Source organism: Mustela nivalis (assembly GCF_964662115.1).
Source record: "Mustela nivalis genome assembly, chromosome: 2".
Lineage (NCBI taxonomy): Eukaryota > Metazoa > Chordata > Mammalia > Carnivora > Mustelidae > Mustela > Mustela nivalis.
Window position 1 is genome coordinate 15778133 of NC_139021.1, and position 13724 is coordinate 15791856.

General features: G+C 44.0%; 1 protein-coding gene across 4 annotated transcripts; it reads right to left on the reverse strand.

Annotated features, from left to right (window-relative positions):
- Window positions 1–108: 108 nt before the first annotated feature.
- LOC309858982 (uncharacterized protein) lies at window positions 109–12709 on the reverse strand. 4 transcript variants are annotated; one of them, XR_014308475.1, is made up of 4 exons: window positions 11073–12709; window positions 9932–10125; window positions 8021–8091; window positions 7003–7914 (listed from the first exon to the last, which is right to left on the reverse strand). XR_014308475.1 is itself a non-coding variant. In XM_082719352.1 (3 exons), exons 1-3 carry the CDS (start codon window positions 11209–11211, stop codon window positions 1882–1884), a joined length of 345 nt encoding a protein of 114 aa, XP_082575478.1. In that variant the 5' UTR covers window positions 11212–12709; the 3' UTR covers window positions 109–1881. The 4 variants fall into 4 exon arrangements, 1 of the variants encoding a protein (XP_082575478.1); XR_014308473.1 differs by lacking the exons at window positions 7003–7914; window positions 8021–8091 and adding an exon at window positions 109–1981; XM_082719352.1 differs by lacking the exons at window positions 7003–7914; window positions 8021–8091 and adding an exon at window positions 109–1981 and having other exon boundaries at window positions 10020–10125.
- Window positions 12710–13724: the final 1015 nt, after the last annotated feature.

The following is a 13724-nucleotide window of genomic DNA, read 5'->3' on the forward strand; positions in this document are numbered from 1 at the left end:
TGTTGTCGTTGTCAGTTTTGTCTCTATGTTTAAAATTGAGATTCCATGGAGAAAATATCAAGTGGGATGGGTAGAAGACCCTTTTGGTGTTCCATATAGCTTTTTAATTTCATTTTATTTTATTTATTTATTTGACAGAGAAAAATCACAAGTAGTCAAAGAGAAAGAAAGGGGAAAGCAGGCTCCCGGCTAAGTGGAGAGCACGATGTGGGGCTCAATCCTATGACCCTGAGATCATGACCTGAGCCAAAGGCAAAGGCCTAATCCACTGAGCCACCCAGGTGCCCTCCCATATAGTTTTGAGATTCACCATTCCTGTATATGCCAATCCAATGGCTTCTAACTGAAAGCAGTTAGGAGTCTGCCTGATGGCTTTCTCTGCTCACCAGAATTGGCTTAGCATGCATCCAGGGAAGGCCAGAAATGCTGTGGAATTACTGCCCACCCATCCCCCACCTCTTGAGAGCACTCCTCAACCAGCAACTGATGGAAGTTGATGAATAAATTTTCCAGCTTACGCACACCTTAGTTGGAATACTTCTAAGGTATTTTCTATACTGTCTCCCAGTGTTCTCTTAAGACTTCAGTTTTTCAGTAAAAACTGAAATAGACATAGACATGCCTGTCTATGGCAGGCACGTTCAATTTCTCTTTTCTCTTTTTCCCGGATTATTTCCATCAGTATAGAAACACACTGCCACTTTCCATCTTTAATAACCTCTCTGGATTCTTTACTTCTACTGATATTTTCAAGTTCGTATTTCCCACTACTCCATATCTCCCACTCCCAACTCCAATACCATTTGTGTCTTTAATATCTCAACTTGGTGTCTGATAGGTGACTCATATTTAATAATTGTAAAAGATTTCTTTCCACCACTGATCCTGTGTATTTAATAGTACCATGTTATGCAGCATCCACTCATTTACTCAAGCACACAGTTTGGAAACTATCTCTAATCACCTCCCGCCTCCCACCTTTTCCTCAACTTCCTCTAGGTATTTGATGATTAACTGTCAGGTGTTTACATACTCTATTTGCTCCATAGACTTTTATAATCCAAAGTATATACCAAATTAGTCTACCTCTTTTGATATCCCTAGCCACCTTCCGGGGCATAGTTTACTACAGCTGCCTTCTCACTGGTTTCTCCTTTAAGACTCTTACCTTCCTTTTATTTTTATTTATTTTTATTTTTCTACATACCAACTAGGATGAGAATTTTTAAAACATTTCGATCCTATCTCTCCCTACTGAAAGAGTTCCTGCCTACCCGTTGTTCAAAGAGTAAGCTCCTGGCCCACCAGACTATGCATGATCTGGATCCTAAAACTCAGCCCAAGATGAAAAATAGGCCAAGCCTTTTCTCACACTTTTACCTTTGTACTCGCCATTCCCTTTGTCTGAAATGCCCTTCCCTCTGATGATGGAATGGCTGGGGATTTGTCTGAAGGTCGTCTTCTGGTGGGGCCCTCATTCAATTCATCACCATCCCCTCCACTGTTAGGTCTACTCAATACTGTTTGCTAGTTTTGGGGTGCTTGTGTGTCTCAGGCGTTAAGCCTCTGACTTGGGCTCTGGTCATGATCTCAAACAAACAACAACGACAATAATAAAGAAGCTTGTAGATGACCCAAGAGTTCCAACACAGAAGAGGATGATTGCTTAGTAAAGGAGAGGTAGGTCAGGGAACTTAACTGTAGAGGAAAGGGGAGGGTGGGCAACCGCCTCTCCTGAAGTGGCCAGAATTATTTAATTCCATATGAATTTTAGTCAAGAGCCCCCAACTGGAGATGAGTCTGTTAGCACCACTTCTTGATGAGATGCCAAACCAAGGATCCATTCACTCTCCTCTCTTGTGAGAGGCGGCATTCAGTGCTTTACCCGCCAGCAGCTTTCACGTAGGAAGGAGGTTCTGAACGGTGTTGGGCTGGCTGTAAACACGAGGGCTTGCCTCCATGGCTTGAGAGATCTTGGAGCCTAGAAATAAAGAGGAATCACTGCTTTCAGTTTCTTAGTTATTTCTTCCTTCTGTTCTTCCCTCCGCTTGCTGCACCTGAAATGCTGTTCCTTTCCCCTAGCTGCCTCTTCATTTGTTAACTTCCCTTCAAGGCACTCTATTCTGAGTTGTAGATGTGCTTGTGAATACTTCTGATGCCTTGAGTGAAATGTGAGTGGGGTTGCCATTTCAAGTGCTTCGTGAGCAGGGAGGAGAAATTAAACCATCCATCTCCTGCACTTTGAAGAACACATTCTGTGGCTTTTCCTCTTACCTCACTGAATGCTTCTTCTTGTGGGGGTCCCTGTCTACCTCCTCCACCACTCCTGATCCCCGCTACATTTGATGTTTCCCAGACATGTCACACTCAACACTTCCAAAACTGAACTCAGCTCGTGTTCTTCCCACTCCTCTGTATCTCATGAAATGTCCCTGCCAGTCTCCTAGTTGCTCATGTCACAAACCTGGGGCTTTTCTTTTACTTATGTCCCTCCCTTGCCCTCAATGCTCATAAAAGAACCACCTCCATTTTGAATGGACTTTACCTGCTGCGTATTTCCCCAGAGAACCCCCTTCTCTCTGCACCAGTGACAGTGCCCTAGACCGGGTCTTACAGTTTCCTCAGTGGATTGCCCACCTCTGTTTACTTCACATAGTAACATAGTGTTATTTGACTCTCTTTATTATTTTATGTCAGAGTATTTGAAGTAAAAACCAAGATGGTGAAGAATTTTTTCATAAGTTTTTTTTATTATATAAAAAGCTACATTGTCATATTACAAAGTATATTATGCCATAATTGAATGTTCCATTATTGTACATGGGCCTTGAATAATTCATATTAAAATTCTCAGAGCTTGAGACTTTGTAATATTTAAGTTATAAAAACTGAAAAACAACAAGATTTAATAAAATTTTTCTCTAAAAAACTCTCACTTTAATCCATTAGTAATTTTGTTGCATTGTGGCCGGAGAACATACTACGTACACTTTTAGGTTTATCGAGGCTTTATTTTATGACCTAGCATATGGTCTATCCTGGAGAATATTCCATGTGCCCTGGAGAAGCAGGTGTGTTCTGCTGTTGGTGTGGAGTGTTCTGTAGCTTTCTGTTAGTCTATATATTTTTAGCTTATTATCAGGTAGAATAATTTTATGGCCATTATAATTAACAACCGCAGTCTTAATACAAAAACTAGAACGCTGGGACGCCTGGGTGGCTCAGTGGGTTAAGCCTCTGCCTTCAGCTCAGGTCATGGTGTCAGGGTCCTGGGATTGAGCCCGGCATCAGGCTCTCTGCTCAGCGGGGAGTCTGCTTCCCTTCCTCTCTCTCTCTCTGTCTGCCTCTCTGCTTACTTGTGATCTCTCTCTCTCTCTGTAAAATAGATAAATCTTAAAAAAAAAAAAAAACCTAGAATGCCTAGTATTAAGTGCTAATCTAGACACGTTGTCTTCTCCTGCTCCCGTGCACTCAGCACACTCCCTCCCTTTGCTGCCGGTCACTTTCGTGACTAGTCTCACTGCCCAGATAATTCCCTTCCTGAAACCAATCAGAACATCCTCAGGAAAGCCTTCTCTGACCTCCTATCCTTCTTCCCAGTAAGGAAAATCCCTACCAGCGAGTCTCCTAGCACCATGTTCTTCTCTTAGAACCCTTTCCAGTCGTATTTATTTCATTTTTAAATTTGATTAATGGCTATCTTCCCACAAGAGTGTAAGTTTCGAGGGGCATAAGGAGCTGGATTTCCTCCCACTACTGTATTTCCGTATTGCATTTGTGAGGACCTGCCACATATAGCCCATTCTCATAAGATATTTGTAGAATGAACACGTGAGTGAATCGGTGAGTGAGTGAATGAATGATGGAAGAAGAAAGATCTAGAGGAAAAAGTTTATGGCCCAAGGGAGCGTTTTCGTTCCAAGTTGTTGCCACTAGATGGCAGCAGCAACCAGTACCAAAGTAGTTGCAGCTTCTGAGTGACGTTCTTGGGTTTCTTTTGTTTTCTTTTTTATTTTAAAGGTTTATTTATTTATTTTAAAAAGAGGGCAAGAGAGCGAGCGGGAGTGGGGGGAAGGGCAGAGGGACAGACTTCTCAAGCAGAATCCCCGCGGAGCGCGGAGCCAGATGCCCATGCTGCTGGGCTTGATCCTAGGACCTGGGAGATCACGACCTGAGCGGAGACCGAGAACCAGACGCCCAACACGACGAAACACCCAGGCGCCCCAGGTTCTTGGGTTTCTAATGGGTTGGATGTCCAGGCCTCCTCAGGGGACCTGCTGTTCCCCACGGACCTTTCTCCATTCCTCTCTATTAGACATCCCTTACTGACATGGCCAATCCAGAGCCATGAATGTGTTTGGCAGCAAGTAATAAAATGGCCATCCAACAGCAGTGCAACAGCCGGTAGAGAAGTAGATCTCTCTCTCTCTCTCTCTCTCTCTCTCTCTATATATATATATATATAGCAAAGACCTGAATGGCTTATAAAGCCATTCAGGGCTTTGTAGCCTGTGTAGAGGTTCAGGGAACTTCCCAGTAAATCAGGCTCCTTCTCAGTCTTAGTGTGACCCTTTTATCCTTGAAACTTCAATATGGACACGATTCCAGGCTCTGTGAGCAAGAGGAGGCAGGAAGAATAGGGCAAGAGTGTAGAGCAAAGAGAAAGAAGCGTCTGCCTCTTGGACTTCTGCCAACCCCTCTGGGACAGAAAGGGGTCCCAAAGCCACCTCTGCCTGCTGGGGAGTCTGGCTTTACTCTTTGATTATGGGGCTAAATCGAGGAGACAGAAGAGAGAGTGTGCAAACATCAGCAGTTAAGTGACATTCCTCTAGGTAGTAAGTGAAAAAGCCCCTGGAAACAACAAAGAGGCTCTGGAGAGGAGTTTGGATGAAAGACAGGAAGGGGGCATAAGAGCAAGGACTAACTTGTATGAGGAAGTTCTACTAACATAGTTTAGCTAAGAAAGGACTGAGCTGACTCTAGTTGCCTTCACGTTTGCTCGGCAAATTCTGAAATTCAAATTCAACTAGGCATCATTTTTTCAGGAAGTCCTTCTGGACTTCTCCTCTTTCCTTTTCCTCCCACCTGGGTTTTAAAAACCTTTTAAGGGACAATGTTTTAAAAAAAAATATTTAGAAGAGTATTTTTAAAGTAGGCTCCAAGTCCCATGTGGGGCTCGATCTCACGACTCTTGAGATCAAGCGTCCCACGCTCCACACACTGAGCCAGCCAGGCGCCCCAGATTTAAAATTATTTTATAGTGGCACTTAGGAAAATAATAGGTAACATTTATAAAGTGCTTACCATGTGCAAGGCACTAATTTCAATGGTTTCTATTAAGGAACTTTTTCAAGAACTCTGTGAGGTCTTTACAATTATCATTCATGTTTTTAAAGAAAGGATATGACCATTGTCACGGTCTAGGAAGTGGAGCAGCCAGGGTTCACATCCAGACCAGCTGACCCCTGAGTCTCCATGTTAACCCCCTGCCCCATGCTACTGACCAGCATAATTGACATGCCAGTTTTTGGAGGTCTCCAAAATGATGCCACATACCCCATGAGTATGCATGATGGTCCCACGCATATTAATATTAAATTTTTATTAAATTTTTTCTTGCAATTCATTTTTTGTGTCCTGTATCTTTAATTTCTCTGTCTGTATATACATAATGAAGTACATAGTATATTACCACTGTAATTTTTTCTTCCTGCAATTCATTTTTTGTGTCCTGTATCTTTAATCTCTCTATCTGTATATACATAATGAAGTACATAGTATATTAGCACTGTAACTCTTTTCCAGGATTTATAAGTAAAATACACAAATGCATAGTTTAGAGCTCTCAGGGTTAGAGAGGTGCAGGTGAGTAGCTGGGGCTTTTCAGAGAAGCTGTACGAGCATATTTGTATTACTAGATGTCTCCACCAGGGGGGGCTTTCATGGGCAAGGAGACCTTACCTTTCCCAAAGGGAGGGCTTAGGGATTTCATCACTTCCTTTGTACCGCTGCAGTTAGCACTCTCTGAACACACTTCCCATCTTCCTTTTGCACACTGGATGACTTTATCCACCTGGCTGCTCTACCCATCTTTAGGCTTTAGGAAATCACTGCAGAAGATGACCTATCCCAGCCCAGAGAGAAGGCGGAAGAGAATTCTTATCTCTCATCTCTACCTACCTAAATACTTTACCCCTAAACTCAGCTCAGGCATCACCCTCTCCTCCTTCCCCCACCATCCCCCCCCCCCATCTGAAGGAATTCATGCCTCTGTTGGTGTGCCATTAACATCTGTTCCCTTCTCACACGTAGCACATGCCACAGGGTACAGAGATCCACTTCGCCGAAGGTGACCCCCTTGAGAGAAGGGGACCATGTTTCCTTCTGTCTGGCCTGATGCTCAGCACAGTGCCTGGGCGAGGAGGCGCACAGTAAGTAACTATGGGTACAGAGATGACTTTCCAGGGTCAGGCTGTTCTGCTCTCTGGGGACTAAACGTGACCCATCTCACCCAGCCGAATTAAGGCATGGTGGCTCCATTCACACAAAAATTCACCTTTGGACAGCATTGGCTTGTGAGTTACTTTCCTGTTCTGAGAAGTGGATCTACTGTGATGGTGACGAAGTTTAAGCTTCAGGTCCCGTCAGGTGCATAGGTTCCTTTTGAAGACCCTGGGTGACGCCTTTCACAGCAGTTTCACAAGGTCATGTGTTTTTGTAATTTGCAAAAGTAAGATGACTTACCCACAAATGGTTAAAATTGCTGTGTCACCCTATGCCCCCTTCCCCTCTGGTAGGGTGTGGATGTGGACATTTTGGGGAGGCGGTAGGTGAGGTTAAGATGGAATACATTTAGTCTGATTTGGTGGGATACATTTAGGTGATCGCATTCTCTTCCGTGTGTGGTTACGTTCTTGCCAGACGTTCAGGTTTAGGAATTATAGAGATAGTTGTATGACTAGCCACTGGATTCCCCTGGGCTCTTGTGTGTGTGTGTGTGTGTTTTTTTTTAAGATATTATTTATTTATTTGGAGAAAGATACAGTGAGAGAGGGAATACAAGCAGGGGGAGTGGGAGAGGGAGAAACAGGCTTCCTGCTGAGCAGGGAGCTGGATATGGGGCTTCTGCTCGTGACCTGAGCAGAAGGCAGAGGCTTAACGACTGAGGCACCCAAATGCCCCTCCTCCAGCCTCTTGACGGGGAAGTATAGGACCAGGTGTCCCATGGTGATGCAGGCATGTTCTCTGATGCTGGGCAGTGGAAGGATGAGAGGCATGGAGGAGAAACCAAGTTCCTAAAGTATGGCATCCATAGCTAGTGTGCAGAAAGCTACTTTTAACCTTCAGGCATGTATACTTTTAAATGGAGGCTTCAGTTCTCATCTGATTAACATTCGGTTCAGAATATATTAGATAACATAGCACATTCATTATAAATGTGCCATACATTAGAAAAGAGCTAAGGAGTGGGATGGAAATCATTATATATATATATATATTTTTTTTTTTTTTAATTTTTAAAGTAATCTTTACACCCAACATGGAACTTGAACTTGACCCAGAGATCAAGAGTCACATGTTCTACTGCAGAGCTAGCCAGGAATCCTGAGAGTTTAATGACATTTAGACATTAGAGAGTTTAGAGACATTTAGTGAAACATCATATTCAACACAAGTTCAACTCACTGAGACACCTGCTTCCCATGCAAAAACACACAGAACTCATTAAGCTGTTTCCATGGACTTTCAGAGCAAGAATCTTGCTGCAGGCCTGTGTTCTAGCCTCCAGTCTTAGTCACTATACCATTCATCATTCAACCTCAGCAGTACTCAGCTTTTCTGGGTTAAGTCTCTTTTTGGCGGAACAGAGCTAAAAAATATGCAGCAGGTGCATATCCAGCAAGGGGGAACTTTCTGTAGGACAAGAACACAGAACCGAGAGTAAGAAGGAAAAGAAGGACAGCCTGGTTCTCCAAAGTCGGCGGCAAGGTGGGTACCTGACAAGTAGGCAAGGTCTTACCTGATGCTTGTGTCTCACTTTGGCCCTCCTGGGAGTTTCCAAAAGACTCTCCTGTCACTCGACTCATTAATCTTAAAAATGACAAACAGGTAATTTCTCTGACAACATGTTTCGATTTTTTAAAAATGATTTTATTTATTTATTTTCCAGAGAGAGAGAGAGAGAGAGAGAGAGCGAGCACAGGCAGGCTGAGTGGCAGCAGAGGCAGAGGGAGAAGCAGGATCCCCGCCGAGCAAGGAGCCCAATGTGGGGGACTCGATCCCAGGACGCTGGGATCATGACCTGAGCTGAAGGCAGCTGTTTAACCAACTGAGCCACCCAGAAGTCCCTGTTTTGACTTTTTGATCAAGAAATTTTAAAACCAACTGGTTGAGGATCTTCCAAAACATTACAGTTAAACACACTTTTCACATAAAAACCTTTTCTTTTTTTTTTAAAGAGAGCAATGCAACTTCATTTCTTCCGCATAAAACCAAGGGAGACCGTAATTTGGTCTTTGCCCTTAATGTCCCATAGATGAAAAAATTAAAATCCTGTTTTGTTGCTGTTATGTATACTTTTTAAATTAAAAAATTAAATGGCAGGGCGCCTGAGTGGCTCAGATGCTTATGCGTCTGCCTTCAGTTCAGGTCACGATCTCAGAGTCCAGAATTGAGCCCTGCGTCGGGTTACCTGCTCAGTGTGGAGCGTGTTTCTCCCTCCCCCTCTGCCCGTCCCCACTCCCACTCAAGCTTTCTCTCTAAGAAATAAGTAAGATCTTAAAAAAAAACTAGAAGGCAACACACAGATTTGAGTTTATCAGAATTCTTATGCTTGTAGGCCACAAACCAGTAGCGATATTAAGACCAGTAAGAGTTCTGTGAAGTTCTACATTCCAAGCCCCGATCATAAAAACCAATGTCAAGAAATCCTCTAACATGTTAGAGGAGAGGCTGAATCATATTCCTATGCTCCATGTAGGAAAGGATACTATAAAATTGTCACATGTAGAGGGGATCCAAGGATATGCAGCTAAGTATGAAGAAAAGGTCTTAAATAGGTGTATTAAATAATATTGCTATTTTTCTGTTTTGTAATGTTCGTGATATGTGTGAGGTTTTCTTTTTTTCTTAATTAACCATATGTGGGATTTCTTTTCTTATCCTAGATACATATTTGCTTTTGTTCCTATTTTAATATTTGTAATTTTATATTCTTTTTTCCCATTTTTTGAGGTACAGTTGACATATAACATTAATTAGTTTCAGACACACAACATAATGATTCCATATTTGCATATAGTGCGGGATGATCACCATAAGAGTCTAGTAACAACCATCACCACACACAGTTACGGATTGCTTTTCTCTTGAGATGAGAAATTTCAGATCTACCCTCTCAGGAACAGATATGTAACACAGTCATATCAGCTGTAGTCCTCATGCTGTAATTATATCCGTCTGACTTATTTATCTTATAACTGGTAGTTTATCCTTTTTGACCCTTAAAGATGGCCACAGATTGCTACGTCCCAGGCCCCACAGAGCCAGGATCTACCACCCAGGCTCCCCACTTCTCCCTCACCCCCGCTCCTGCATTTTTGCCAAATCTCCCTTTTCGTTCTATCCCCAGGCTTCTTGCCCAGACTGTTAGCATTTACCTGGGATTCGTCCCTGATCCTGGGGACTGGCCTTTGAGGAAGAACTTCGGGAAGCCAGACAGGCTAGTCCTGCTCTCTCCTGTTACCTCCTCCTGAGGTGACAAGCCCTAAGCCTTGTAAATGTGAGTGGGAACAGAGGGAAAAAGGGGTACCTGAGAAAAGACAAAGCTTGGAAAGGAAAACTTTAAGATATGGTCTAACGCATCTATTTATTGTGAATTATTTGTTCTGAGTATGTCTGCCAGGCCTTGTCCTGTGAAAGTCTTACTTACCTAAATTTCACATCACCTGCACGACGGACCTGTGAGTCCTGGCTTCCGCCTGCTCTACAACAAAGCTGCGTCCCAGAGAGACACTAACCGGTGCAGGGTGACACTAGACCCATGAGCCTGGGTGAAGCAGTCCTCGGGTGCACCGCATCCTGAGGGCAGGCGCGTGCGGCGTCGCCGTGGAAGCCAGGGCAGATCTGTCAGGGAGAGACAGTGTGGAGGTGTCAGGGAGAGGCAGAGCTGGGCCTGTGGACGCAGCAGCTTGGATAACAACTGTGCCACCTGAGGCGTGTTTCACTGAAATTATCGGGCCCTCAGTTTCTACAGCAGTAACTTCACAATGTGGAGCTGAATTCTCTGCACCCCAGTTTCCTCACAAGAAAATTGCCAATGGCCAGCTGGGTGGCTTCGAAGGCTCCATCTCGTCCAGACGTTCTGTGGCTCCAAACCGCCTTTTAAATTCCAGCCACCAGAGTGGCTTCTCTCAAAGTGACCCCACAGGGTCCCCCCAACACACACACACACACACACACACACACACACACACACACACACCATCTGAATGATCTGGGGGAGCAGGTTTAAAAAGCACATTCCAGGTGCTCAACGTGGAGCACCTATGTTCTACCGACCGGCACCCTGAGAGATGAGGAGGGGACAGAGCTCAGAAGGACAGACACAGATTTAGGTTTTTCAGGAGTTCTTCCGGGGAGATTTCCACCCCTGGCTTCATCCTCTCTACTCTGCTACCTACGGCAAGTCACTTCAGCTCTCTGAGTGACAAGAACTGTACCTCTCACAGAACTGCTGGAGAGTTCCAGAATTTTATGTATGTGAAGTCCTCAACAGACTGCCTGGCACATAGGAGGGTTTATAACTTTCTGGCTGTTGCTTCATGATCATGACCGTCATTGTCATGGTCATCGTCGTCACCATCACTCCAGAACAATGCCTCGTCGTGGGAGGTGTTCGGAGGTGTGTTTTCATGCATTGCATAAATAAACGAATTATCTTTCATGGAAAAAAAAGAAGGAGAAGAAGGAGAAGGAGAGGAAGAGGAAGAGGAAGAGGAAGAGGAAGAGGAAGAGGAAGAGGAAGGAGCAGACCCATGCTGGGACCTTGTTGGTGTTGCTCACTTTCTTACCTGTTTTCTGTCTCAGGGTATGATAGGACCCCCTCATGGAGTCATTAGGAGAGTTGCAGGAGAGGACGAGGCCAAGTTGGCCACTGGTGTTTCCTATCACCAAAGTGACGGGAGCACACTTGCAGACCCACATTCCCATCTGCACTCCATCAGCCCACAGGGCGCCAGGGAGAGACCCCGGGGACAGCCTCCTTCAGTTCGCTCCATCCAGAAACTGGCCTTGCTGCCTGCCCAGCCTTTCAAGAACAGGTCGCAGGAATCAATCTGGCATTCTTCCTTTCTCACTCTTCAACAACCAGCCCTTCAGCAAGTGCTGTCCATTCTAGGTCCAAAAACGTCCTTGGGCATGCCCCCAGCTCTCCACTGTCATTGTCTTCACCATTATCTCCTGTCCAGATGACTCTAGCTTTAAACTGGAATCCCCAGGTGTACCTAGAATTTGTTCTCTATACAGCAGCCAGAGCTTTCTTTTTAGTACATAAATCTGATCCTGTCTCTCCTGCAGCTCCAAACCATTCGATGTCTTCCCACTGTTCTTGGGATAAAATTTCACTTACACATGCCACAAAGCTGAGGATGGTCTGGCCTGCCAGTCCCACAGAGTGTTCCAGGTTCTTCGCCCTCTGTCAGCATTTCCATCAGCTTCCTCTCTAGGAGATGCTCTTCCTCAGGTCTTCATAGGGCTCCCCCTCTTCATCTTTACGTCTCAGCTCAGACGTTACTAATTGATTCAGAGCATTCCTGGACCACCTTGTCTGAAGGGTCCTCTTCCAGGTTGCTTTTCTTCAAGATCTTGCTGATTTCTTCAGCGTGTCCCCACATTTGTGACCTTCTTAATTTGTTCATCACTTATATAATGTGTCTCTCCAGCTTTTTCACGCAGGTCAGAGACTCTGCTGTCGTGTTCATCACTGTACCTCACTGGTCATGGCAGCAAAATAACTAGTGCATAGTAAATATTCAATTAATGCTTCTTGAATGAGTGACTATATGATTAAGGAACGTGTAAGTGAGTGAAAGATGAAATAAATGGTGTTCTCTCATGCTAACCTCCCACTGTCCTAGACTCGGTCCTGGACAGAAATCTTCTCTGCTCCGTTAAATGGTGTATGCTGGTGGTAGAGTGGCCCAGTAGGAGACTCAACCCATGAGAGGGGACACTCAGAAGGAATCCAAGGACACAACCTGAAAACACCAGAGTTTTATCTTATAATACTTCCTAAAGAATCCATCAAGGTTAGACAGGAGGGGTGCATTCTAGACAAAACGGGGTATTGGCAATGCTGGAGTAGCAAAGGGGTTTCACTCTATAGCCCTACTCAGGGGAATGAGTCTTGAGGGAGCGAAAGAGAATCACAAGCTCCTTACCAATTAATCCACAAGTTTTGGTAATGGCTGCAAGGTCTGGTACCTGCACCTGGAGGAGAGCATACAGGTGTTTTGAGTCAGCTTAGGTACCCAGTAGGAAAGGTGCCAAGAAGTGGCCCAGGACAGCATGGTTGCCCAGAGCAGTGCTCTCTTTGATAGCTCAAAACTTCAAGTGGAAATCCTCTCCATCTCTACTACTTATGTTAGAGGCAGGAGAAACCAAGGGACCTAATTCAGTACCTGCAGAGCAGGAGAAGGTCTACGGGCTCCATTTTTACTATTAAATGAACTTTAAACATAATCCTTCTTATTACTTAACCAACATTTTCTTCTTTCTTTAACAGGAAAAGAATTGACAAAACTTTAAATCCACACACATATGGTCAACTAATTTTCAAGGAAGGCACCAGAAATACACAATGAGGAAAGGATAGTCTTTTCAATAAATGGTGTTGGAAAAACTGAATAACCACATGGAAAGGAATGAAATTGGATGCTTATCCACACACAAAAATGAACACAAAATGGATTAAAGACTTAAGTGTAAGACCTGAAACTTTAAAACCCCTAGAAGAAAACATAAGGAAAAAGCTCCTTCACATTGGTCTTGTTAATGACTTTTTTTGGGAAGTGATACCAAAAGCACAGACAACAAAAGCAAAGATAAACGAGGGGGACTACAACAAACTAAAGTGCTTCTGGACAGCAAAGGAAACAAAATGGAAAGGCAACCTATAGAAGGGGAGAAAATATTTGCTAACTGTATATCCAATAAAGGGTTAATATATAAGGGACACTTAATAGCAAAACCAAAACAAAATAAAACCCTAATAACCTGATTAAAAAATGGGCAAGGATCTAAAGAATCGTATTTCCAAAGAAGACACGCAAGTGATCAACAGTTCTGTGAAAAGATGCTCAACATCGCTCCTATCAGGGAAATGAAAATCAGCTATCCCCTCACATCTGTCAAATGTCTGTTATCATAAAGACATGAGACAGCAAGTGTTGGAGAGGGCGTGGAGAAAGGAGAACCCTTGGGCACTGTTGGTGGGAATGTAAATTTGTGCAACTGCTACGGAAAACGGTGTGGGAGGTCAGACACTCTGACCTCCCATTCATTAAAAATAGAACGTATGGTCCTATTGTATGGTCCAGCCACTCACTTCCGGGTATGTATCCTAAGGAAATGAACTTGCTATCTGGGAGAGATTATCTGTACTCCATATTCATTGTAGCATTATTCACAATAGCCAAGATATGGAAGCAATCTAAGTGTCCATT